This window comes from Salvelinus alpinus, chromosome 23, assembly GCF_045679555.1.
Source record: "Salvelinus alpinus chromosome 23, SLU_Salpinus.1, whole genome shotgun sequence".
Lineage (NCBI taxonomy): Eukaryota > Metazoa > Chordata > Actinopteri > Salmoniformes > Salmonidae > Salvelinus > Salvelinus alpinus.
The window spans coordinates 42,565,869-42,590,473 of record NC_092108.1 but is presented as its reverse complement, the minus strand read 5'-3'; the positions used below and the strand labels follow the sequence as shown (position 1 = coordinate 42,590,473).

The 24,605-nt window shown below is 42.5% G+C and overlaps 1 protein-coding gene across 1 annotated transcript in view; it reads right to left on the bottom strand.

Moving 5' to 3' along the window:
• Positions 1-511: 511 nt before the first annotated feature.
• The window catches only part of LOC139551063 (unconventional myosin-VIIb-like), a 31,389-nt gene continuing 7,295 nt past the window's right edge, over positions 512-24,605 (bottom strand). The window contains exons 9-48 of the mRNA XM_071362417.1: positions 22,619-22,772; positions 22,281-22,357; positions 21,726-21,845; positions 21,280-21,431; positions 20,928-21,138; positions 20,703-20,838; positions 20,400-20,569; positions 20,102-20,245; positions 19,504-19,662; positions 19,246-19,338; positions 18,970-19,064; positions 18,619-18,703; positions 18,127-18,345; positions 17,828-18,037; positions 17,312-17,620; positions 16,901-17,056; positions 16,639-16,707; positions 16,408-16,532; positions 16,073-16,199; positions 15,799-15,918; positions 15,031-15,204; positions 14,173-14,400; positions 13,243-13,410; positions 12,889-13,006; positions 12,606-12,732; positions 10,144-10,316; positions 9,477-9,658; positions 8,770-8,882; positions 8,372-8,526; positions 6,783-6,936; positions 6,324-6,479; positions 5,995-6,100; positions 5,786-5,899; positions 5,540-5,651; positions 5,206-5,312; positions 4,909-5,094; positions 2,058-2,174; positions 1,565-1,648; positions 1,169-1,288; positions 512-935 (exon numbers count right to left, since the gene is read on the bottom strand). Of these exons, the coding sequence (XP_071218518.1) occupies positions 837-935; positions 1,169-1,288; positions 1,565-1,648; positions 2,058-2,174; positions 4,909-5,094; positions 5,206-5,312; positions 5,540-5,651; positions 5,786-5,899; positions 5,995-6,100; positions 6,324-6,479; positions 6,783-6,936; positions 8,372-8,526; positions 8,770-8,882; positions 9,477-9,658; positions 10,144-10,316; positions 12,606-12,732; positions 12,889-13,006; positions 13,243-13,410; positions 14,173-14,400; positions 15,031-15,204; positions 15,799-15,918; positions 16,073-16,199; positions 16,408-16,532; positions 16,639-16,707; positions 16,901-17,056; positions 17,312-17,620; positions 17,828-18,037; positions 18,127-18,345; positions 18,619-18,703; positions 18,970-19,064; positions 19,246-19,338; positions 19,504-19,662; positions 20,102-20,245; positions 20,400-20,569; positions 20,703-20,838; positions 20,928-21,138; positions 21,280-21,431; positions 21,726-21,845; positions 22,281-22,357; positions 22,619-22,772 (5,724 nt within the window). The 3' untranslated portion in view covers positions 512-836. The remainder of the gene's footprint in view (positions 936-1,168; positions 1,289-1,564; positions 1,649-2,057; positions 2,175-4,908; positions 5,095-5,205; positions 5,313-5,539; positions 5,652-5,785; positions 5,900-5,994; positions 6,101-6,323; positions 6,480-6,782; positions 6,937-8,371; positions 8,527-8,769; positions 8,883-9,476; positions 9,659-10,143; positions 10,317-12,605; positions 12,733-12,888; positions 13,007-13,242; positions 13,411-14,172; positions 14,401-15,030; positions 15,205-15,798; positions 15,919-16,072; positions 16,200-16,407; positions 16,533-16,638; positions 16,708-16,900; positions 17,057-17,311; positions 17,621-17,827; positions 18,038-18,126; positions 18,346-18,618; positions 18,704-18,969; positions 19,065-19,245; positions 19,339-19,503; positions 19,663-20,101; positions 20,246-20,399; positions 20,570-20,702; positions 20,839-20,927; positions 21,139-21,279; positions 21,432-21,725; positions 21,846-22,280; positions 22,358-22,618; positions 22,773-24,605) is intronic.

Genomic DNA, 24,605 nt, shown 5'->3' with positions numbered 1-24,605 from the left:
CTAAAAATGGACCAGCCCATCTAGCATTTGCCTGAACTGACCTACAGCCAGTCCACCCCGGATTCCACATCTCCTGCCAATTCTTAACAACAACATCTTCCCTAAAATGAACCACTTGGCCTCCGCCTTATCTGGACCTCCATGTCAACATGAATATGTTTAAGAGTTTCATTGGCAAAAAAATTGAGGAGCTGAGGGGTGGGATTAAAAAGCTCATGATTGGTAGTAGTTATTACTGAAAACACTATAGATAATAATGTATACCAGAGATGTCTGAGTACTATCTACCCAAATGTAATGTGTATATATATAAAAAACAATATATTTGTTATGTAACTACTGTGTATGAAGGTGCCATGTATGTAAAATGTGTGTATGTAACACAAAAGCTGTAAAAACAACATAACACAAAGTAGCTTTGTCCTCTGAAGAGTTGGTGGATGGGCCAATAAAAAAGTACAACATTTTAATAAAAGAAAACGTCCAATTTATGCACATAAACAACGTGAGCTGCCATCTCATAATTCAAAAATGCTTTATTAATTTTGTTCAGTGAGGCAAGCCTTATTTGTATATACACATGATTTGTCATTTTTTCTAGTTCCACACTGTGGATACTGGTATTCAAAATTGTTATGAGAAGCCTTTCACACACAAGACAAGGCACAGTGCCAATTCAATATGGCAACCATTACAAAGCTATGCAAAGGGGTTTAGACCAAATGAAAAGTAATCTCTCCGTCAAATTACAAGTTGTATCCATTGGGTTTCCCTTCATGCTTGGTTTACTGTTTTATAAATTAATCTGCCTTGTCCTCCCTATTTCCCAGCAGGCATTAGGTAGGGAACATGGAGTTATTTCTGGGTCGCACAGCCTGCCTCTGCATCTCGTACATGTTCACATAAGATGATAGGAGGTCATCCATTTTGTAACCCTGAAGAGGACACAAACACAGTTGTTGGGGTATGCACATTGAGGCAAAGTTAAGTCACATTATCCAGTGAATAAGTCACTACAATACAAGTGTTTGTGAAGATAACTTAGTACGCCCTCAACAAACACTATCAGCACTTTGGATTCACACAAAATATACACGTACTGGTTTATAGGAGGTAACATCTCTCATTTTGCCTCTCGTTTGAGAGCGAAGACGTAATGGCCACTTACCAATGAGGTCTCACAAAGGAATGTGTTCCCTTTGACCAGGTTGCCAATGGTCATGTGGAAGTAGGTGCTCCCGCTGGACCAATTGGTGATGCGGTTGAACGGGTGCATGACCAGCAACTCCTGAGGTTTAGGGTAAGATCAAAAGGTCATGTTTGGTTAAACAGGGAAGGTCAATACTTTATAGTGCTGATGGTGGCACAAGTGGGATCCTAGCTTGGTGTTCCGGCGCAGCGTATGGAGTTCACATGTAAGCATTTCAGATTTGTGATTTTAAGGAAAGGTCAGCATAGTTACTGCGTATGACCATCTGGCAGTAAATGCCCTCTAGATGTAAATCAAACGATCTGATAATGGTGATAAAATGGAAGTAATCATCCACAACTATAGTGCTTTTACCTTTGTTTTGGGGTCGATAAAGCTGACTCCTTGCTTGCTGATTGCAATCTGGACAATACTCGGGTAACTCGGTTCAGAGGTTTGCTGTGAAGCAAGAGCATACAGAAAGTCAACACTGGCATGCAACGTTTGGTGTGTCGACATGCTTACTTTTCAAATTTACATCAGACACTCTTATCCAGAGCCTCATTATTCTTATTGTGTCACTTTTTATTATTACTTTTTATTTTAGTCTACTTGGTAAATATTTTCCTCTTCTTGAACTGCGCTGTTGGTTAAGGGCTTGTAAGTAAGCATTTCACGGTAAAGTCTACACTTGTTGTATTCGGCGCATGTGACAAATAAAGATTGATTTGATTTGACAAAGGGTTAAGTGGCTTGCTGAAGTGCACATTGGCAGATTTTTCACCTCGTCAGCTCAGGGATTTGAACCAGCAACGCCCAACAATCTTAACCACTAAGCTACCTTGACTTGAGCTATCTCCCAACGTACCTTTACTTCAAAGAAAGCACAGCCGAACGTCGGCCAGTGGCAGATGCCTTTTAGGAAGGCCACTTTAGCCTCGTCCAAGGTGATCCCGGCTTGCTTGTTGTAGGAGGAGATGATGTGCTTTAAGGGAAGAAGAAAACAACAGAAAGATTCAGAAAACCGAGTTTCAGTATTTCTTTACTACTATATGCTTTCAATCATTACCATATGTATGATATAAATCTGGGCAAAATGTGTCATGTGATGCACTATTAGTACACTGGTGGGGTATTGGCTGAATAACTAGACTTGAGGTCATGATGGTAGTTCTAATTGCAGAAAGAATCCTTTATTGGAATGAGCGATCTGCTTAGTAATGGCAGTGGTGTAAAGTACTTTAATAAAAATACTTCAAAGAACTACTTAAGTAGTTTTTTGAAGTATCTGTACTTTACTGTTTATTTTTTTTGACAACTTCTAATTTCTACAGAAAATGATTTACTCTTTACTCCATACATTCTCCCTGACACCCAAAAGTACTCGTTACTCGTTTTGAATGCTTAGCTGGACAGGAAAATGGTCCAATTCAAGCACTTATCAAGAGAACATCCGTTTCAAGCACTTATCAAGAGAACATCCGTAGTCGTCCCTACTGCCTCTGATCTGGCGGACTCACTAAACACACACACATAATATGTAAACCATGTTTGAGTGTTGGCTATCTGTTCATTTTTAAAAACAAGAAAACGGTTGTGTCTGCTTTGCTTAATCTAAGGAATTTGAAATAATTAATACTTTTACTTTTATTTTACTGGGTGACTTTCACTTTTACTTTGAGTAACTTTTCATAAAAGGTAGCTATACTTTTACTCAAGTATCACAATTGGATACTTTTTCCACCACTTAGTAATGGAGAGTGTAAGAGAGGCATTCCAAATCTCATATAAAGCGAAATAACATGAGAAGGACTGACAGTGTAGCAGTGTACAATAGATAGAAATACAGTTGAAGTCGGAAGTTTACATACACCTTAGTGTAGCATTGCCTTTAAATTGTTTAACTTGGGTCAAACGTTTTGGGTAGCTTTCCACAAGCTTCCCACAATAAGTTGGGTGAATTTTGTCCCATTCCTCCTGACAGAGCTGGTGTAACTGAGTCAGGTTTGTAGGCCTCCTTGCTCACACAGTTCTGCCCACACATTTTCTATAGGATTAAGGTCAGGGCTTTGTGATGGCCACACCTTGACTTCGTTGTCCTTAAGCCATTTTGCCACAACTTTGGAAGTATGCTTGGGGTCATTGTCCATTTGGAAGACCCATTTGCGACCAAGCTTTAACTTCCTAACTGATGTCTTGAGACGTTGCTTCAATATATCCACATACTTTTCCTACCTCATGATGCCATCTATTTTGTGAAGTGCACCAGTCCCTCCTGCAGCAAAGCACCCCCACAACATGATGAAACCACCACCGTGCTTCACGGCTTGCAAGCCTCCCCCATTTTCCTCCAAACATAACGATGGTCATTATGGCCAAACAGTTCTATTTCTGTTTCATCAGACCAGAGGACACTTCTCCAAAAATCTTTATCCCCATGTGCAGTTGCAAATCGTAGTCTGGCTTTTTTATGGCGGTTTTGGAGCAGCAGCTTCTTCCTTGCTGAGCGGCCTTTCAGGTTATGTTGATATAGGACTCGTTTTACATTGGATATAGATAATTTTGTACCTGTTTCCTCCAGCATTTTCACAAGGTCCTTTGCTGTTGTTCTGGGATTGATTTAAACATCAGCTATCTGAGCAGCTAACCGATCGCTGCAGCTGTACATAGCCCATCTGTAAATAGCCCACCCAATCTACCTACCTCATCCCCATATTGTTTTTATGCACTTTTCTGCTCTTTTGCACACCAGTATTTCTACTTGCACATCACCATCCGCTCATCTATCACCATAGTGTTAATTTGCTAAATTGTAATTACTTCGCTACTATGGCCTATTTATTGCCTTACCTCCTCACGCCATTTGCACACACTGTATATAGACTTTCTTTTTTTCTATTGTGTTATTGACTGTACGCTTGTTTATTCCATGTGTAACTCTGTGTTGTTGTTTGTGTCGCACTGCTTTGCTTTATCTTGGCCAGGTCACAGTTGTAAATGAGAACTTGTTCTCATATAGCCTACCTGGTTAAATAAAGGTGAAATAAAAATAATAAAAAATGTGCACTTTTCACACCAAAGTAAGTTCATCTCTAGGAGATAGAACGTGTCTCCTTCCTGAGCGGTATGACGGCTGTGTGGTCCCATGGTGTTTAAACTTGCATACTATTGTTTGTACAGATGAACGTAGTACCTTCAGGCGTTTGGAAATTGCTCCCAAGGATGAACCAGACTTGTGGAGGTCCACAAATATTTTTCTGAGGTCTTGGCTGATTTCTTTTGATTTTCCCATAATGTCAAGCAAAGAGGCAATGATTTTGAAGGTGGGCCTTGAAATACATTAATTAACAGGTACACCTCCAATTAACTCAAATGATGTCAATTAGCCTATCAGAAGCTTCTAAAGCCATGGCATGATTTTCTGGAATTTTCCATTAAAAGCACAGTCAACTTAGTGTATGTAAACTTCTGACCCACTGGAATTGTGATACAGTGAATTATAAGTGAAATAATCTGTCTGTAAACAATTGCTGGAAAAATGACTTGTATCATGCACAAAGTAGATGTCCTAACCGACTTGCCAAAACTATAGTTTGTTAACAAGAAATTTGTGGAGTGGTTGAAAAACAAGTTTTAATGACTCCAACCTAAGTGTATGTAAACTTCCGACTTCAACTGTAAAAGTCATATTTGTGTCATCTTCCTCCTCCTCCTCCTACCTTCTTCCAGTCCTCTGGGGACATGGCTTTCATCTCATCAGCCGGCACCAGCTCCTTCAGCATCCTGGGAATCATGACAAACTGGGATCTGTCCGTGTCCACTTTGACCCTGAACAGCAGGCCAGCCAGGCTGATCATCTCCTCCTTGGTACACTTGTGGTAGCCACGCAGGTACTTTGGCAACTCCTGAGGGGAAGAGGTTTGTGTATGAGTGGTGGTGAAGAACTGGGTGGATGGATGGGTGCGTGTGTGTGTGTGTGTGTGTGCACGTATGTGTATGTGTGTTTTCTGCTCGACCTGTGGGAAGTGGAAAGTAAGGTCAGAGGTCAGGTCTCTTCCAGGGGTCACGTTGAACCACAGCTTCCTCATGAAGATGACCAGGTAGGGCATGGTGGCCGGAGCTCCTGAAAAACAGTGACCCTCAGACCTTCTAGCAAAGCATAGCATAGCATAGCATAGCATACCATAGCAGTTTCAATCCAGTGACAACTTGGTGGGTGTAAGGGTTTACTTTGATCTTTTGCATACATTAAATTATGCTTTTGCCTGTTTTTTTTTTTTTGCGCTACCATCTTAAAGCACTGATGGCTACATGTTCATTGTATCTGTTCAATTCAATACTGTGCCTTACCCTCCGTTTTACCACCTTTTCTTGCCTCTCTGACTTTCTTTATTTTCTTAGGTTGGTCTGTGCTCTGCCTCAAACTGTCAAAGAAGTAGTTTTGATCCTCCAAGCTCATCACCTGAGAGCAACAAAGCAAGAAAATCTTTACGTACACTCATTCGCACTACCGACACAAACTTAAGCAGTGGCTTGAAAATGTTTTTTTTTTTTTTTTTCATCTCCACAAAGTTGTGATAAGAACTTGACATCAACCTTGTTTGGCGTTTTAATGAAGAGACCGTAACCGTCAGCTGAGGCCAGAATGAGCTTGTAGGCAATGTTACGAACAAGGTCACGAATCCTAGTTGTTGAAGTCACCTCGAAGAGCTAAGTGAAAGAGTAACACACAAGACAAGACACATTATATAGGGATAGACATAAGTAACTGTACTAAACAAGTACAATGGAAGCTTGTGGCTCACCTCAGTTGAGTCATTGGGGAAGTGGATTTTATGGAAGATTTGGTTGCTGTTCTGTTGAATGGCATCCACCTCCACCTGATGGGGAGGCAGCTTCCTGGGCTCCATACTACAACCAGAGAACGGTAGCGTTAATTTCCCCCCAACTCGTTTTAGTACGTAATACCTCAATACCAGATATTGTAGCATCGTTAGCACAACACCAGGAACCTTGTCCAAGTGATTCAGATTGAGACCTCTTGGTAACTTGGCTTAGGTGTTTTATTCGCAGGGGCATTGGTTCGAGTCCCAGTCAACCCTCTAATTTACTGCAGTGTGTTTTGGAGCCGTACCTGAGGAGCATTTGTAGCCGTTGCAGGCAGTCTGCAGCCAGGGGCTCTCTGGGCCGTGACTCTAGGAAACGCTGGGTGTACCTCAGCAGGGTCTGGCTGGGTGGGAAAAGGCCGGTGCACAGCCACATGAGTTGCCAACCATAGTCTACACTCATCCTGAGAGAGGGAGAGAGAGAGAGAGAAAGAGGGGGAAGATGGAGATAATGGGGGGTGAGAGAGAGAGGGAAGAGAGTAGAGAGAGAAGGGAAAGATAGCAATAGAGAGAGCATTTTTATCATAGAATAAGAAATCAAGCACCATACACACACACACATATATATATATATATATATATATATATATATATATATATATATATATATATATATATATATATATATATATATATATGATTATTTCCTAGTAATACATGTGCAATAGCTGACATGACAGTTTATTCTTTCTCATTACCACACATACCTGCTGCTGTTACTGGTCATCTGCCTCATGATCTGGCAGTAGACCTCGTCCTGTAAAGGTACATGCTGAGTGGCCGGACCAAAGATCTGGTCAGTCAGCTCTATGGGCTGGCGCACCTGTTTGATAGGGTAATCTCCCATGTACTTTAGGATAGGTGAGGGAAAGGTTAAGGACAACAGGAAAACTCCACTTGGAGAGACATTTTTGTAGGGTAATTCGGTAAATGCTACTCCATTGAATTATTATTATTTTTATTCACTTTTAGAGGTCTTCAGTTCTAATAAACACAGGTATAATCAGTCCCTAGTGTCTTCTTCAGAAACTAAAATATATCCAGTGTTAGCCTCAATATCAACATGAACATCAACAAATGGCTCTAAATTAAAGGGGAAGTTCAGGATTTTACAACTTGATATTAGATGGTTTTTCAGCCTGAAAGTAATCTATGGGCCAGGAAAAACTGTAATCCGTGGCTCGGTATTCTCTAAACAGCCACTACAAATGTCAGATGAGTTTAGCCACAGCTAGCTAAAAATATGGTAGAGATAGGGGTGTGCAATGTGTGCAATTAGGCAACATTTCATGGCCAAATCAACTCCATATTTTGTTTGATGTTACTCAAAAGGTGGAATCCACAGAAGGGGGAAACAGCGCCATTGTCAGCCCCACGGCCATTGTTATTTTTTTTGTTTTGTTGATGAAGCAGAGCTGGGGAGAATCATGCATCAAGATAAAAAAAATAAAAAAATGCAGTACATATGCTGCTGTTCTATCGCACGTGCAATGATTTCCGAGTGGGAAACAGTGTTAGTGGTTTGCAGTTGTAAGTTTGCAGTTTCTTGTTGTAATAACGCAAAGGGACATGGTAGTTTTACCATTAAGGATTCCAGATTTAAAGGTCCAATGCAGACGCTTTTTCCCCAATATCAAATCATTTCTGGGTAACAATTAAGTATCTAACTGTGATTGTTTTCAATTAAATTGGGCAAAAAGAAACAAAAATAGTTTTTAGCAAAAAGCCATTTCTCAAGCAAGAATTTTGCTAGGGTTGTCTGGGAGTGGTTTGAGTGAGGGGTCTAATTGGAGAAGCCTAATAGGAGGGATATGAAACCTGAAAACTAGCTGTTATAGGTTTGAGGTTTGAAACTCTCTTTGTTATTGGTCTGTTAATTTATACCGCCTGGTGATGTCACCATGCAGCACAAAACTCCATCCCACCAAAACAGGATGACCTTTCAGGTGGTCCTTTTAAACAGCTCTTGCATAATTTTCACAATTTCACGGTATTATTCCAACCTCATATGTGGAAATATATATAAAATACAGGATAACCACATTTTTGACTGCACTGGGCCTTTAGAGGTGATTTGGCCATTTAAAAAAATACATGAACACAAGAACCTATCATTTCAATTGATTGGTAGCTAAAGATAGCTGAAGTTTGTAGTGGCTGTTTAAAGAAGACTGAACCATGGTTTACAGTTTACCTTGGCATATAGACTACTTTCAGGGTTGAGGAACCATCTAACACCAAGTTGCAAAATCCTGAACTTCCCCTTTAACAAATAAAGTATTTCAGTAAAGGATATCAGTGAAGGAGATGCAGGCCAGATGGCTAAAGTCGGTGTTGCCCACCAGACTCTTCAGTAGGGGCTGTTTGATGGGTTCTTTGGAGGCAGCCCACAGTTTCTCCCTGCCTGCCCCTCTGGCCTGCGCCCCACGGCCGCCCTCTTTACCAGGCTTCCTGGGGAAACAAAGAAAACAAAGTTAAGTTGCTGCCTTGAGAATAAAGTGTAACTGTAAAATAGACTGTAAACCATGTCAAATGTACTAGTGAGGTAATTGGTCAGGTTACTGTAACATTGGAATCATTAAAAAACATCATGGTAATTATTACATTTGGAATGGTTAGTCAGTGGTTGCATCTGCAATAGAAATAAAAGTGAGAGTGGATTTCGGAGTGGATTTATTGAAGGGTTTTCTCTACCTAAAGTACTCAATGGCAAACTCTTTCAGTGAGACGGGGGAGATTGCCTCTTCCCTTTCGTGGGCGTTCTGAGCCACTGTCTTCTTCTGGTCTGGGCTCAGATTCAGCAGACTCTGATGGTTCAACCAAACAAAAACACAACTTTAGTACGACCACAAGAGGGTGGCCTTCCCCTGCCACAATCCTCCTAAGAATGGGGACTGGACATGATGTGGACTTGCCCCACCGTAAGCGTAACAATGGTCACAAGTTCGCCCATCCCTATGGGCAGCATTCCAACTGGTTAAGTGTACCCCACCAAGGTTCCATTATATTGTTTTCCCTATCTCATCTCTACAAGGGAATGACAGACAGCAGTTCAAAGGACAACTATCTGGAATGGAATGCAGCCATGTGCCATTATTATCTTACATATGAGAATCTTATCATTCACCCTTGCACATCCCCATTGGCACTATGTTTCGTATCTCAATATAGTCCCATCCCATTTTTAATCACCCTCTTCTGCGTTTGTACAATGTGAGCACTGTTTATTTTAGCCTGGTCCCAGATCTGTTTGTGTTGTCTTCCCAACTTCTATGCTGTTCTAAATACAGCACAAATAGATCTGGGACCAGGTTACTGTCCCACGACCTATTCTTCTAACCATACGAATAAGTGTTTGAACTAAGTCTAGAACCTTCTGTTTGAGTCTAGAACCTTCTTACCAGTGTGGTATCGCTGGGCTTTTCAAGGGTTGGCAGAACCAGGACCGTGTCCATGGAGATGGCGCCGGTGTTCCCAGTGCGCTCGTTAGTGCCTTTGATCCATCCCCGGTCGGGGGAGTACTCTCCGTCCTTCACGATGACCAGCACGTCCCCTCTCTTGTAGCTCAGCAACGTGGGGTCGTCTTCCGTGTGAGAAAGCGAGAGACAAATCGAGAGAGAGAGAGAGACATAAGTAACTCACCCACGTACATAAGACGAACCATGCTGGTCATGCATGATCCCCAGCCAAAAACACCTACTGCATATGAATGGTCCTTTTTGGATATACTTGTTTTATTAAACACTGACTACCTACTAGCTGTGTTGTCAAATTGTTTTACAGTACAATTTACAGCATTAGGATTCTATGGAATACATACAGATACACAACCGTCTTAAGCAGTGCTATACAGCATGGCCTTTGCCTATCTCATCCAAATAGGTGAACCACGAGTTGTCACACTCATACACTGTCTGTTGATATACTATGATTCTGCCAAATACATCCATCTAGCTAACCCTTTGTAGCTCACAGATACACAGCTTAACCCAAGCCAAACCTATCCAGAATCAGTCAAATCTAAGCTGTGAGGTGAGTGATCAAGTGATTCATCGTCATACTCCTAACCCTGTTTGTTGACGTCCTGCAGGGCCACTGCGTAGACGGAGCGCTCCCTCAGGCCCTCCAGGTACCACTGGATCAGGTCAGCCATCTCCCCTGCATCCACAGACTGCAGTAGGAACTGCCCTCTCAGTGTGGCCAGGCTCACAGACTGACCGCTGTCGATCCTGCCGTCATCACTGAAGAACATATGAAATGTATGTGAAACATGTGAAGTGTATGTGAAACATGTGAAGTGTATGTGAACCATGTGTGAAGTGTATGTGAAATATATGTGATAACTTCATGGTGGATCGGGTGTCGGTATGAGGGAGTATGTGAACGGTGACGACCACCACTACTTGACAACTGAATAATAAACTGCCACTGTAGAAAACTAGGTTGGATTGTGTATTCTGGGCCCTGTTTGAAAACTTAACAAATGCATCCTTTCTTGTTTCCTTGAGGTAAGTACAGATCTATAAGTGATTGTATAGGTGAAAGTACGTTTAGCCCTCTATTGCTTCCACAAATCCAACCAACTCAGATCAGTGATCACTTGAAGGAAGGAAGTGTTGAGTTCTGAGAATATGAAATATACTTATTCATGTCTAACGTTTACATTATGTCAGGATATGTTATTGTTAGCCATCAGGGATCCTCTGGGAGGAGAAGAGACACAGTCTGGTACCAGTCACCATAACAGCCGTGAGTTGGGGAGGAGTGAGCACTTTGGGGCAGAGGTCAGGTCAGATGAAGTGCGGAAGAACAGATATCGCTAAGGTTCTGTCTCGCAACAAAGATGCATTGGCTGTTCAGATGTGTAGGTGGAGACTCGGCATAGTTAAATATCAGTGCTGTGTGAAAATGTGTTTGTCTAATGCAGCTGTATTGATCCTCTGGGAAGAATAAACTTGGTTTACCTCACTAGGGTAGGGGGCAGCATTCGGAATTTTGGATGAAAAGCATGCTCAAAGTAAACTGCCTGCTACTCAGGTCCAGAAGCTAGGATATGCATATAATTGGTAGATTTGGATAGAAACCACTCTAAAGTTTCCAAAACTGTTAAAATAATGTCTGTGAGTATAACAGAACTGACATGGCAGGCGAAAACCTGAGAAAAATCCATCCAAGAAGTCCCTTTATTTTGAAATGCCTGTTTTTCCATTGAAAGCCTATCACACCATACAAAGACTTATGACGCAGTTCACGATCTCTATGCCTTCCACAACAGGTGGCCAGTCTTTAGGCATTGTTTAAGGCTTTTACTCTGAAAAATGAGGGAGAAACAGCACTTTCAATGAGTGGACAGTGGACATTTCCAGACATGAAGCCAGCGTGTGACCAGGAGTGCGCCTTTCTTGTTTCTCCTTTTCTATTGACGAAGATATTGTCCGGTTGAAATATGATTGATTATTTATGATAAAAACAACTTGAGGATTGATTATAAACATTGTTTGACATGTTTCTACAAACCTTTATGGTACTTTTTTGATTTTTCGTCTGTCTTTTGTGACCGCGCTTTGTTCCAATGGAATACTGAACAAAACGCACCAACAAAACGGAGGTTTTTGGACATAAAGAGGGACATTATCGAACAAAACAAACATTTATTGTGTAACATGGAGTCTTCGGAGTGCAACCATATGAAGATCATCAAAGGTAAGGGATAAATGTTATCGCTATTTCTGACTTTTGTTACTCCTCTTCTTGGCTGCTAACTGTTTGTAATGATTTGTCTGCTGGGCGCTGTTCTCAGATAATTGCATGGTTTGCTTTCGCCGTAAAGCCTTTTTGAAATCTGACACAGCGGTTGGATTAACAAGAAGTTTATCTTTAAGCTGGTGTATAACATTTGTATCTTTTATGTATGTTTATTATGAGAATTTCTGTTTTGTTGAGTTTCACGCTCTGCAATTTCACTGGATGTTGTTTGAGACAGTGTTTTACTGAACAAAACGCGCTAACAAAACTGAGGTTTTTGGATATAAAGAAGGACTTGATCGAACAAAACAAACATATTTATTGGGTAACTGGGAGTTTTGTGAGTGTAACCATATGAATATCATCAAAGGTAAGTGATTAATTTTATCGCTATTTCTGACTTTTGTTACTCGTCTACTTGGCTGGTTACTGTTTGTAATGGTTTGTCTGCTGGGCGCTGTTCTCAGATAATCGCATGGTTTGCTTTCGCCGTAAAGTCTTTTTGAAATCTGACACCGTGGTTGGATTAACAAGAAGTTAATCTTTAAACCGATGTATAACACTTGTATGTTTCATACATTTTTATAATGAGTATTTCTGTTTTTGAATTTGGCGCTCTGCAATTTCACTGGATGTTGGCCAGTGGTAACGTCCCACCCCACCTAGAGAGGTTAAGCTTTCATAATGTCTGTTGAGTTTTTTACTCTGAGAATTAGAACCTAACAGAAGGAAGGAAAGAAACAAGGACGCATTTCTGAAATATTTGAACAGGGCCTTGTTCATACCTGGACTTGTTCACCCCAGTCACCTCTGGGTAGGACAGCTCAAGGAGCTTCTTCTCTTTCTCATCCTGGAAGGAGATCCCATTCCAGTTGATGGCCACAATAAAATTGCTTTTGGGTAGAGGAGGCCCTGTGGATATGTAAATACCTTAGTAATAAAATCATCTTTAACAAAGAACATTTCTATTTTGCCTGATGTAAACCAGCTACTGTAAAAGGTTCATCATGTGAAATGAAACCAACCTCACCTGTTACATTATTGCAGACATATTCCTGTTAGACTTACCGGACATTTGCGTAACCTCGTGGAACTTCGAGAAGTAAATGGGCCATTTCTGACGAGCATAGTCAACCACGTCCCCCTTCACGCTGTCTGTGCTCCTTCTGCTGTTTATGTAAGGACCCTGTAAGAATGATTAGGATGATTATTTGTTGATACATCTTGTCTGGCATCAACTTTATTCTACTCTACATAACTTAACAGTAACTTAACGTTTTACTTTACTTTGCTTTACATTACTTAACTTCACCATACTTGATTGGGATAACATACACCAATTCAAATTTAATTGCAGGATTGTTTTTTATATAATACAAATTGTCTTGCCATTACTTATTACACCAGTGAGTAGCAGTTTACCTGTGTGTGTGCTGCGTTGACCAGCTGAATCAATTTCCCTTGTGACTTGGTCTCAATAAGTTCAGTAGTGATGCATTCCTCCACCACCTTCTTGGCATTCTCTCCACTGATGGCAGACCCAAACGTCACATAGTAGTACATTGCTGCGAGCTGCACAAAGTCATCCTCCTGGATGACAAAAAATAAAATAAAACATCTGTTTAGGTCCAATTATAAAGAAAGACAGTCTTGTTTAGTTAATAGAATTTCCACTTCAGGCCTCCCGAGTGGCGCAGCGGTCTAAGGCACTGCATCGCAGAGCTTGAGGCGCCACTACAGCCCCGGGTTCGATCCCAGGCTGTGTCACAGCCGGCCGTGACTGGGAGACCCATGAGGCGGTGCACAATTGGCCCAGCGTCATCCGGATTATAGGATGGTTTGGCCGGCCAGGGATTTCTTTGACCCATTGCGCTCTAACGACTCCTTGTGGCGGGCCGGGCGCCTGCAAGCTGACAACGGTCGCCAGCTTGAAGGTGTTTCCTCTGACACATTGCTGCGGCTGGCTTAAGCGAGCAGTGTGTCAAGAAGCAGTGCGGCTTGGCAGGGTTGTGTTTTGAGGATGCATGGCCCTTGACCTTCACCTCTCCCGAGTCACAGCGATGGGACAAGACTGGAACTACCAATTGGATATCACGAAAAGGAGGTAAAACAATAAATAATCCACTTCAAACAGTCTTTATATCTTCATTTTTTTCAACAATAGTGGTAATTGTTTTTCTTTCATGACTTGTCACAGAGTTCAGTGAAACAATGTGACTCCTAAGATCCACGCTTGGTTCATAGTCAATCTACCTCGAGAGAGACGTGGAGGCCACTTTCACAATTACACCATTGCTGTATTACACCATTGCAGGGATATGATATCCACATCGTCTGGGTGGGTGGGCTCACCTTCTCAGAATGGTACTCCCCAGACTTGAGGCCTCTGATGACCTGTCTGTAGATGAGATCCGTGCTGACTGCATCTATCGAGGAATCATGCCAGGGTGTGAACAGCTCCTTGCGGAAGTAGAGTCTCCAGGGGGCGTGCTGCTCCTCCTCGCCCTTCCGTCTCACTTCCTGCTCGCACTGCGAGATGGCGTCCATCACGTGCCTCCCGCCACTGCCCAGGGACCACACCTGGAAACAGAACAGTGACAAAACATGTCACAGGGCTAGTCAAAACATGTTACGGGGCTAGCCAATGCAAGTTCTGAAAGCTAGCGAATATGCTAATAAATGGTAGTCAAATGATGTTAAGACTAATTTCTAAATCCTTTTTAAATGTTCCTTCTTAATATTCAACTGACACAATAAATGTCTCAATCCAGAAGGCACGATGCCCAGAACCAGGATACCACAGTAATGTATCCCCTAGCCAAGCGAATATGAAGATAACCTATTGACACTGCTGTATTCATTATGTCTCTTCTTTGTTAATATGTACTTCTTTTAGTTGCATGGCCAAAACCCTTGGGGGTTTCCTCCCCTAAACGTTGTTTTTAATCTATGCATAGTCACTTTAACTCTACCTACATGTACATATTACCTTGACTAACCGGTGCCCCCGCACATTGACTCTGTACCGGTACCCCCTGTATATAGCCTCACTTGTTATATTAATGCTGCAGTTTAATTATTATCCATATTTTCTTAACTTCTTAAAGCGTTGTTGGTTAAGGGCTTGTAAGTAAGCATTTCACTGTAAGGTCTACACCTGTTGTATTCGGCGCATGGGACAAACACAACTTGATTGGATTTGATTTGCACCTTCTCACAGAAGCCGATGTAGAGAGAGAATCCGTAGATGTCCTTGATGTTGACTTTCTTGGCCAGAGCCTGGCACACCTCGGCCGAGGTACAGGCTGAGTCTACAGGCAGGCTGACGCTAAGGCTGTCCATCAAGGCCACAGACACTTGCGTGGTCTTCTTGGTCTTGACGGCCTACACATGAGAAGATGGAGGCGTTGTAAGAAGTAGTCCTTGTGGCATGATGCACTACTACAGTACCCATAATGCTCTGTATATATACTGTATATGTCTCCTTACCAATACAGTCACTGTCACAAGATTAAGACTAAGATCGCTTTATTTGCCAATTGCACACAAGGCTGAACCCGCCGCCATAAAGGTATGTTGGCAGAGCAAAAACAGAGAATGGATCGATTTTACAGGTCAGACATTAACAATGGTTAATATAGCTGTAGTTCAGCAGCTTTCCCCCAGATAACTCTGATGCAACCTCTCATGGTATAGTGTGGGTGCCGGTATGTTTCTGTTTCTTTGCCGTCTTACCAAACCCGAGTCAAGAATACTGTCCGTGACCTGTAAAGCTGACACTGCTTGACAGCAGCAGTCGTCCACACCTAGCAACAATGTCAAGAGATGTAAGCTTCTTTGGCTACGGTGTTGGATCGACAGTCGAAAGGTCCCGGGATTTGAGTCCTGACAGGCCTACCCCCCCCCCCCCCCCCCCATTCTGTTGCATTGTGTCAGAAGGGAGATGAGTATCTGTATGTCTCGGATGTTGTGTCTTACCTGGAGCTCTATCCAACAGGGTGGTTCACCTCGCTCCCCATTGGCAACGATGCGACGCAGACGCTCGGCACAGTACGGACCGTAGCTACTTGGTCCTCTGCCCAGGAAGCTCTCCAGGTACTGTGGAATAGAATCAAACAGAATAGAATTGAACACAATATAATTACAGTGTATGTAATTGATTGATTATGCATAAAATGATTATGAATAAAAACACAGCGCCTTAAGACATACAGAATAGCCATAAGTTCAAAAATGACAACTTTAGACTGACCTGCATAAGGAGTTCTGTTGGGGGGAAGATGCCCAAACAGATAGAGAGGAGGACCCAGCCTCTGAGAGAACTCTTCTGGTTCTTATTGTTCACCAGCTGTTTAATGATCTGACAATAGATCTCATCCCTACATGGACAAACAAGGACAGACAGGGCTCAAGTAGATATCTATCAGTTTAGGTGGATCCAATTCATTTGCATTGCAACTGTAGCTGTAATCTACAATCAGTTCTGAATTGAACAGTTTTGGTATTAAAGCAAATCACCTTTCTAGACATTGATAACTGGGACATTTCTGGGTAACATTGTTTACATGTTGTAATTCGGTTTGGTACCTTATATCTCGTCTGGATAGGGCGTATCCAACAATGATATGCAGTTTTTCAAGGTCGGATATTGGCCGATCCAAAGTGCGCCCCTCTCCAATCAGAATGTCTTTCTCCTCTGTCATAGTCTCTGACTGGAGGAGGTGAAAAGCACAAAAAGCCAATTATCCTGTGTTGTTGCATCATGGCTATTCCGCTTAATTTTTGTTCTTAGGACAAAATAATATTTATGTAGCATACCTCCTCTATAATGGTCGAAGCTTTTCTATTCCCCGTTCCTTGTTTCTTTCTATTTTTCCTTAGTATTTTCTGATGGATAAATGGATATGACATCTATTATATTTAGACATCTGGCAAACTGTTATAGTGGGTCAATTCAGTCAGCAAAAACTCAGTAACAACAGTAACCCATTGGAAGCATGTAAAATGACAATCAGGGATGAATAAAGTCATGTTGAACGAGATTGAATTGAATTTGAGGTCAAGTCCTAATGTACAGTACCTGATCCAGGCCCACCAGGTTGCTGAGCCTCCTGTTCTGCCTCTGGCCCAGGTTATTCTGGATGGGAGTGGGGGCGGAGGGCTCCTGGTTGATCAGTTTTGGCTCAGCTATGTCCCCCATGAACCTCAGTATGATCCACCACACTGTCAGACAGGCCTGGAGAGGAGAGGTGCAGATGAGAAAGTGGGGAAGGGAAGAAAAAAGAAAGGGAGAAAAAAAAAGTGAGGAACAAAAATAATAAAAGATAATAGGAAGGAAAACAGAGGAAAGGGAATAAGGAGAGGAGAAAGTAGGGTACACAAAGAGAAAAGATGAGGATAATATGGGATATGTTATTGAGGAAGACAAATGTCATACTTGCTTTGGATTCCTCTGAGATTACCACACTGAAGCCTGATATTGAGTACTCACCAGTGCGTCTCCCTCGTCTTCGTGGTAGAGCAAGGGCTGCCGCAGCCTCTGGGTGATGTGACTGTGGGTAGCAGAGCCCTGGAAGTGCAGAGCACTGAACTTGGAGAAGGAGAACTCCTCATTCTCATCATCGTAGTTCACCACTGGTTGCTCCTCTGGTACTGCGATTGGTACTGGTTCTGGAGCTGGTACAGTCCGAGCTAATGCTGGTACTGGTACTTGTTTTACTACCGGAGCTGGGCTTTCTACTGGACTCTCCTCTCGGCTCTCCTCAATCACCTCTGGGACGGTTCGCGTTCTCTCCAAGTCCTGAGGACGGGTAGGGAGAGTGCAGTTGGATACTCAGTAAAAAAAATATATTTTCTTTAAGTTGTAGAGAATGTAAAATAATATAATGCTTCTTCAATGAGAAGAAACGATTTGGTGAATTTGGTCATTCTATTAGCAGTGTTAATCATTGAGCAAGAAGCCTATGTTGATATACTGTGGAGATCAACCATTGGTTGTGAGCCTAACCTCAAAGCCCTCGGGAGCTGGTCCCTCCCGTCCTCCTACTGCCACTTTGTTGGGCAGGAAGCCAAACATGGTTTCCACCATTTCCTGCTCACTGACTGGCTCCGGCTTCGCAGCAGCCTCTTGTGATTGGCTGAGGACGTCCTCTAGCCTCTGCTGGAGCTCCGCGGCTGACCGCTCCCTCGCCTCCCGCTCCTGGGCAGATAGGAAGAACTAACACACACACACACATTATTATATTGAACTCACACAATTGCACACACAGGTGCACAAACCCACTTTTCTCAAATGTCAGAACTCACATCTGTCTTCATCTTGTTGGTGGTCTTCCTAGCCAGCATGCCTCTGGTGTGGGCCTGGAGGACCGTCACAGCTTCTCTCTTGCTCTTATAACTCTTCCTGGCCAGGTACCCGCGCACCTGGGACTGCATTGTGACGGCCGCCGCCAGCTCCTTCAGGTAATGCCCTCGGGCCAGACGGCCACGGATCTTAGACTGCAGACGCTCGAAGCCAAGCTGGAGCTGATTGAACGAGACAGAGAGGAGTAGAAATGATTCCAGAAGCAGCAGGTAAATGTGAACAAAAGAGAGTAAACCGAAAGACACGTTAAAAGTTGATCTAGTCTATAAAAAAGTAGCTATGAGCAAATCTCCATCAGCACAGTACCGTGCACTCCTAAGCTACGGCAATGAATCGATATCATCTCAGTTTGTCTTCAGAAGTGTATCTGAGTTGACTCCTTACCGTGCTCATGTTGACGTGATATTACTAGACCTTGACTGCCAGTGACTTACTTTTCTGTATTCTTTTTTCTCTCTATAACCTCTCCATCGCTTCTGTATAACCACGGCAGCTCTCCTTTTCTTCACAAAGCTCTTCCTACCAGAGGAATACATTTAAACAAAACTGGAATATCACTGACTGTTAACAACTACTGTATTACAATAGGGACAACTGAAGTAACTGGGGTGAAGCTTTAGATTGGGGTGTTAGAGAATAACAGAGAACACCATGTCAATGAACACTGCCAGTGTGCTATGTAAGGTCCCACAACATCCCAAACCTGTGTCAGGTATGACACGTCGCCCGCCCATTCTCTATCCTGTGTTCTGCCCAAGCTGTGTGTCTCAGTGTTCATCCCTTACCTGTCTCTTTGGCCAAGCATGACCCTCTGGATGATGAGGGCTTTCCTATTGAGCTCTCGCTCTCTCTCCCGCTCTAGTAGGGAGTCATGGGCATCCTGAGTGGGAAGAAAGTGAAAAGCGGTTATAGAGGGTGAATATGGACCTTTTTGGTGGAGAGTTACCGTCATCATTCCAGCATCTTTGAATTGCTTCTTGTGACAGACATTTGGGATTCCATCATTACTGTTACAACATGCCAATGTTTGTGGTTGTCTAGGGTGGTAGATATAACTGTACCTTTAGAAAAATCTTAGTCGTGCCGATCTTCCAGCCATCCTGTCCTGTGATCACGGCCTTGCAGATGGCATTGCAGCAGGCTGCTGCTGACTCCTGAGTTAGGACAAGGAGAAGGATATTGGGAACCATAACCACCCCACTAAAAGCAATTGTAACCGTGGAGCTTTTTGTGCTAACAAATATCATCATCATTGTTGTCATCTTCATCCTCCATCATCATCATCATCATATTCAAAATAATGAAGGTATATGTCTCACAGTTTTGGGGTCACAGACGGTTGTATTCAGAAGCACTCTGTACCGCTGCAGAAACTGTTTGAACGTGTGACGGATTGGAAATCCCAGTTTCCGGATTTTGATGGTATCAATCATTCCAGAATACCGCAGCTGACGTATGCACAGGTTTCTGTCAAAAACCTGAAGACAGAGACATTCCTAAGCTTGACTAGTTGAGTGGAGTGCACTGTAGCATGGACAAATTGGACTTTTGTGGAATTGTCACATTTTCATTCTGTATAACGGCCTATATGGTTTCTGTTTTGTGTGAGTTTTACCTCTACCGATTGTGACATTGTACCGTAAATGTTATAATGAATCATGTCTTCCTGTATCTGGCCCAGTGCTACAAAACAATGAATCATGTCTTCCTGTATCTGGCCCAGTGCTACAAAATGATTAATCATGTCTTCCTGTATCTGGCCCAGTGCTACAAAACGATGAATCATGTCTTCCTGTATCTGGCCCAGTGCTACAAAACGATTAATCATGTCTTCCTGTATCTGGCCCAGTACTACAAAACAATGAATCATGTCTTCCTGTATCTGGACCAGTGCTACAAAATGGCTGCCTTATTCACCATGGACTTCTTATCGTCGTTGGGTTTGAAGCAGCGGATGAAATGGGGCTGGCATTTGGACAGGGCATTCATGAGGGAGTCCAGGGACTGACGGAACTGACCGCTCAGCGTGGACACCTGCCTCCTGCCGTCCGTCTGGGCCACCTGCAGGGAGAGAAATCACAACGTCAACTGCGTGGATTTTTGGACCGTTGTCAGTGACTATCTCTGCAGGAAAGCTACGTGAAGAAACTGGTGGATGTAGCTAATGGGAGTTGGCATGAGAGTCAGAATCTTAATAGTAACAACAGCTACAAACCCGTATAGAACTCTTGGGTGTCATAACGATCCTGTTGTTGCTTGCAAGGTTCTTCACCACATTTGCAGAGAGCTCCTTCTCAAAGAGCTGTTGCAGCAGCTTGTTGGTGGATGCGTCAATCAACTTGAGGATGTCTGAGTTAAGAGCATCTCTGTTCTTCTCCAGGAATCCTGAAGGAAAAGCAGACCGGATCAAATGGTGCCCCCCTCCCCCAAAAACTTGACAATATCCAATTGATCACACTCCTATGTTTGAGCGAATCAACTAATGTTGTATAGGTGTGATCCCTTTTTTTCTGTTTACCTTTTGAGTCATAGTGAACAACCCCAGCAAAATGGCGGATCCCAAACTCCATGTCGTGGGTGTTCTTGGATGGAATGTACCGGTTGCACTTCGCATGAGTCCGGTTCATCTTGTTCAGCATGGTGACATCTGTGCCCTGAAAGAAACATTCAAGGTTGTCACAAACCTCACCAATTCAGACTGCCACCGCAACATGGTTGACTAGAGGAATTTGAGATTGTTTACCTTGGGAAAGTGGCTCTCCTCATCGATCAGGGCCAACACGTTGAGGGGCTTCACAGCGAGGAGATCAAGGGTGTCCGTGTTGTCGCTAAAGGTGATGTTCTTCCAAACAATGTCCTCCTTGGTGTACTCCTCCTGCTCCAGCTTGAACACATGACGCACAAAAAACTGCTGCAGCTGCTCATTGGCAAAGTTGATGCATAGCTGTTCAAAGCTGCGAGAAAGCATGGGGAAAAGGTTTGTGTTATGACTGGTTGGTTATATACCATCAGGGAGAGAGGATGAAGGACATACAAAGAGTATGTTGCACACACAAACGACAAGGGAAATTAGTATTTGACATTGACTGGCATACCTGTTTGAGTCGAAGTTCTCAAAACCAAAGATGTCCAGCAATCCGATGGAGTTACGGGAGTTACGGACGTTTTTGGGACCGTTGGTGGGAGTCTTATGGATGGCACTGTTGATTCTCCCAACGATCCAGATGAAGAGTTTGCCATATATCGCCTGAAGAAATCATGACACAAACAACACACATTCTGTACACTTGAGTAGAATATGGACCAAATCCTAACTTGAAATGTGCATGTTTAACTCAACAATCAAATAAATCATGTATTGATGTCAATGGAAGACTTGTGCGAAAAACTTGAATTACGTCCATTCGCCCACGGATCTCAAGTTAGGATTCGGACCTATGTGCCTTTGTGAATATTTATGTTTATGCCTTCTCTCTTGTTACAGGCGATAGCCTATTGTCTATCTTGCTTTGGTACCTTCAAACAGGAGCGGCCTCATTACCTTGACGAAGGCGTCCCTGGAGTCGGCTGCCTGTTCAGAGTTGAGGGGTTTGGACACTCGCTCTTTGTTGGTCATGAAGGAGCGGTAGGTCAGGCTCACAGCCAGAGCCGCAGGCTGCACCTGTAGGAAACAGACAAAGACGATGTATATAGTAGGCCGTCATTGTAAATAAGAATTTGTTCTTAACTGACTTGCCTAGTTAAATAAAGCTTAAGTAAAAAATATATATATATAAACGACTGTATATTTAAGCAATAAGGCATGAGGGGGTATGGGGCTGTTCTTATGCATGATGCAACGCGGAGCGTTAGGACACAGCCCTTAGCCGTGGTATATTGGCCATATGTCACAAACCCTCGAGGTGCCTTATTGCTATTATAAACTGGTTACCAACGTAATTAGAGCAGTAAAAATACATGTTTTGTCACACCCATGGTATATGGTCTGATATACCACGGCTTTCAGCCAATAAGCATTCAGGGCTCGAACATCCCAGTTTATAAGTTATTACAGAACATACCAGCAAAGGATAAAAATGCCAATAAACATACATACCTCCAGCAATTTGGCAGCAAGGGTAAAGTGATCCGACAAACTGACATCAGAGCTCTCCATGTTATTCAATATGGCGGCTGCAAGGCAAATAACAAAAGAAAACTTGGTCAATCACAGCTTTCACATAGAAAAAAACAACAACATAAACATTTCAGTTGTACAACTGACTAAGTATCCATCCCCCTTTCCTTTCAACATTCAAGTATTTCAGGGTCTCAATACATTTGGCCATTGGGGTTGGGGGGGATGACAAGGCGCAGGTCAGGTTCCCTAAGAACTCCGGTCATAGATCACACACTCAGACATTAACTGAGTCATACACCCAGAGAGGACCCCACCTTCGAAGCTGACATTGCCCAGGTGGAGGAGTGCAGCAAGCAGCTTGAGGATCTCCCAGCAGTGGGTCTCAGTGAAAGTGAGGATCTTCAGGGCCATGCGGATACGGATATAGTCCTTAGCATCGTCACGTCCATCGCAGACAATACAGTCACCCTATAGAACACAGGGTCAGAGGTTATACTGTAGGTTGTAGCTATTGCCCCATCTCTCTACTTAATTACAGCTACTATCAACAAGGGCTGTGGCGGTCACGACAGCCGGTGATTGTCAAGCAAATAACTATCGGTCTCACGGTAATTACCGTTAATTAACAAAAACACATTTAGCATCTCCTGGCTTCCACACAAGCCACTGATGTGGACCTTTGGAACGTCTACATTTTAAAAAGTCTAATAAATCCATATAGCCTACACCCTCACAATAAATCCATAATTTATTTTAGACAGGTCTAAAGAAACATGATATGAAGAAAATGTAATCCATTTCAGAAGAACAGAATAGCATACTCTGAGTTGTCCTTATGTTAGGCCCTGATCTGGCTATGCCATATGGCTGTGGGCTACACTAGTTATTTAGCAGACAAGATTTGCTTAGAATTCCGTGGCATTATTTTATATTATTTTATAGTATGAAGAATACAATTGAACAAAGCTGAATAAAATAGAAAGGATATTTTCTCCAAACGATTTGAGGGAGTGCCCACATTCGGCTATTCTGTGTTGAGAGGTTAACAAAGAAATAGGTACTCCTATATGCTTAATTTAAGTTATTAATGTAACTTTAGTTGTTCTACAAACTTAGGGCTATATGTTTTGAGTTTTAATACATTGTAAGGCTGCATGATGCGACTCTAATGATGATTAGAAAAAAGTTGCTTGAAAGGCATGAGTTCTGCTTTGTTTTTTGCGAAGGCTGTACACACTTTGTCAGTCTCTCATTCAAAATTTGAGAAGCACTTGATAATGCCGTGAATTGTCTGGCGGCATCCCCTTTGTGTGGCCATAATGCACCCTAAAAAAATCCATGCCTTTTGAAGCCCTTCACCCTAAGTGCTGCCTGCTCCGAAGCACCCCTCACTCACACGGGCTCTCCATCACGTGACTGGGTCTTTCTCACAGGCTACAAGTGAAGACAGACACATTGAGGACGCAACTGCGCGCGTCCTTATCCAATTCCAAGGTGCATATTGAAGATATTGGAAGAACTGTCCACATTTACTTTTCGTCAGCCAACAAGATGAGTAGGCCTAACGAACAGCAAAAGCACTAGCCTCTGTCAATCTACCATCCCTCATAGTACAATGTTGACCTATTCTATTCTGTGCGAGAAATACATATTCCAAACATAGTCTGAGACAGTTGTGGGATGCGATAAATCCCAAATTAATACAACCACTAGCATTTAAAAAAAAAAAAAACGTTTTTATGCAATGACGCTGACGCAACAGATCAGAATGTTTAGCTTAAAATGTTGATAAACTATTAGGCTATTTCTTCAAATTATAAGCGCAGCAATGTGCACACGGCAGTAGGTTATAAGTGCGAATGTTCCATTAGCTGGAAAACACCATTATCAAAAGTGACCACAAATGCAATTATGCATGTAATGCTTATATTATAAAGTTTCATTTTTATGGTGAAAATGATCTTGCCCAAACTTGAAACTCTGCTTATGTATGCCAGTTAGGCTCTACACCCCTTGTAGAAGCGGATTAATCTGCTTAATTTTAATAAGTTATTTGACCACTTTAGTTGTGATACAAACCTTATCAAAACATATAGGTCTATGGGCTAGGGTACATGATTCGAAAAAGTGTTTAAAAAGTAATTGTTTCTTGCCTGACGCTGGGCATCATTCACAAGTGATAATTTATAATTCACAAGTGATAGGCTAATATTGTCACTCATCAGACTAATCTTGATTTAATCTTGTCTTTACATGTACTAAATAATATATGTGTGACATTCGTTTTGATTTAGAATGGAC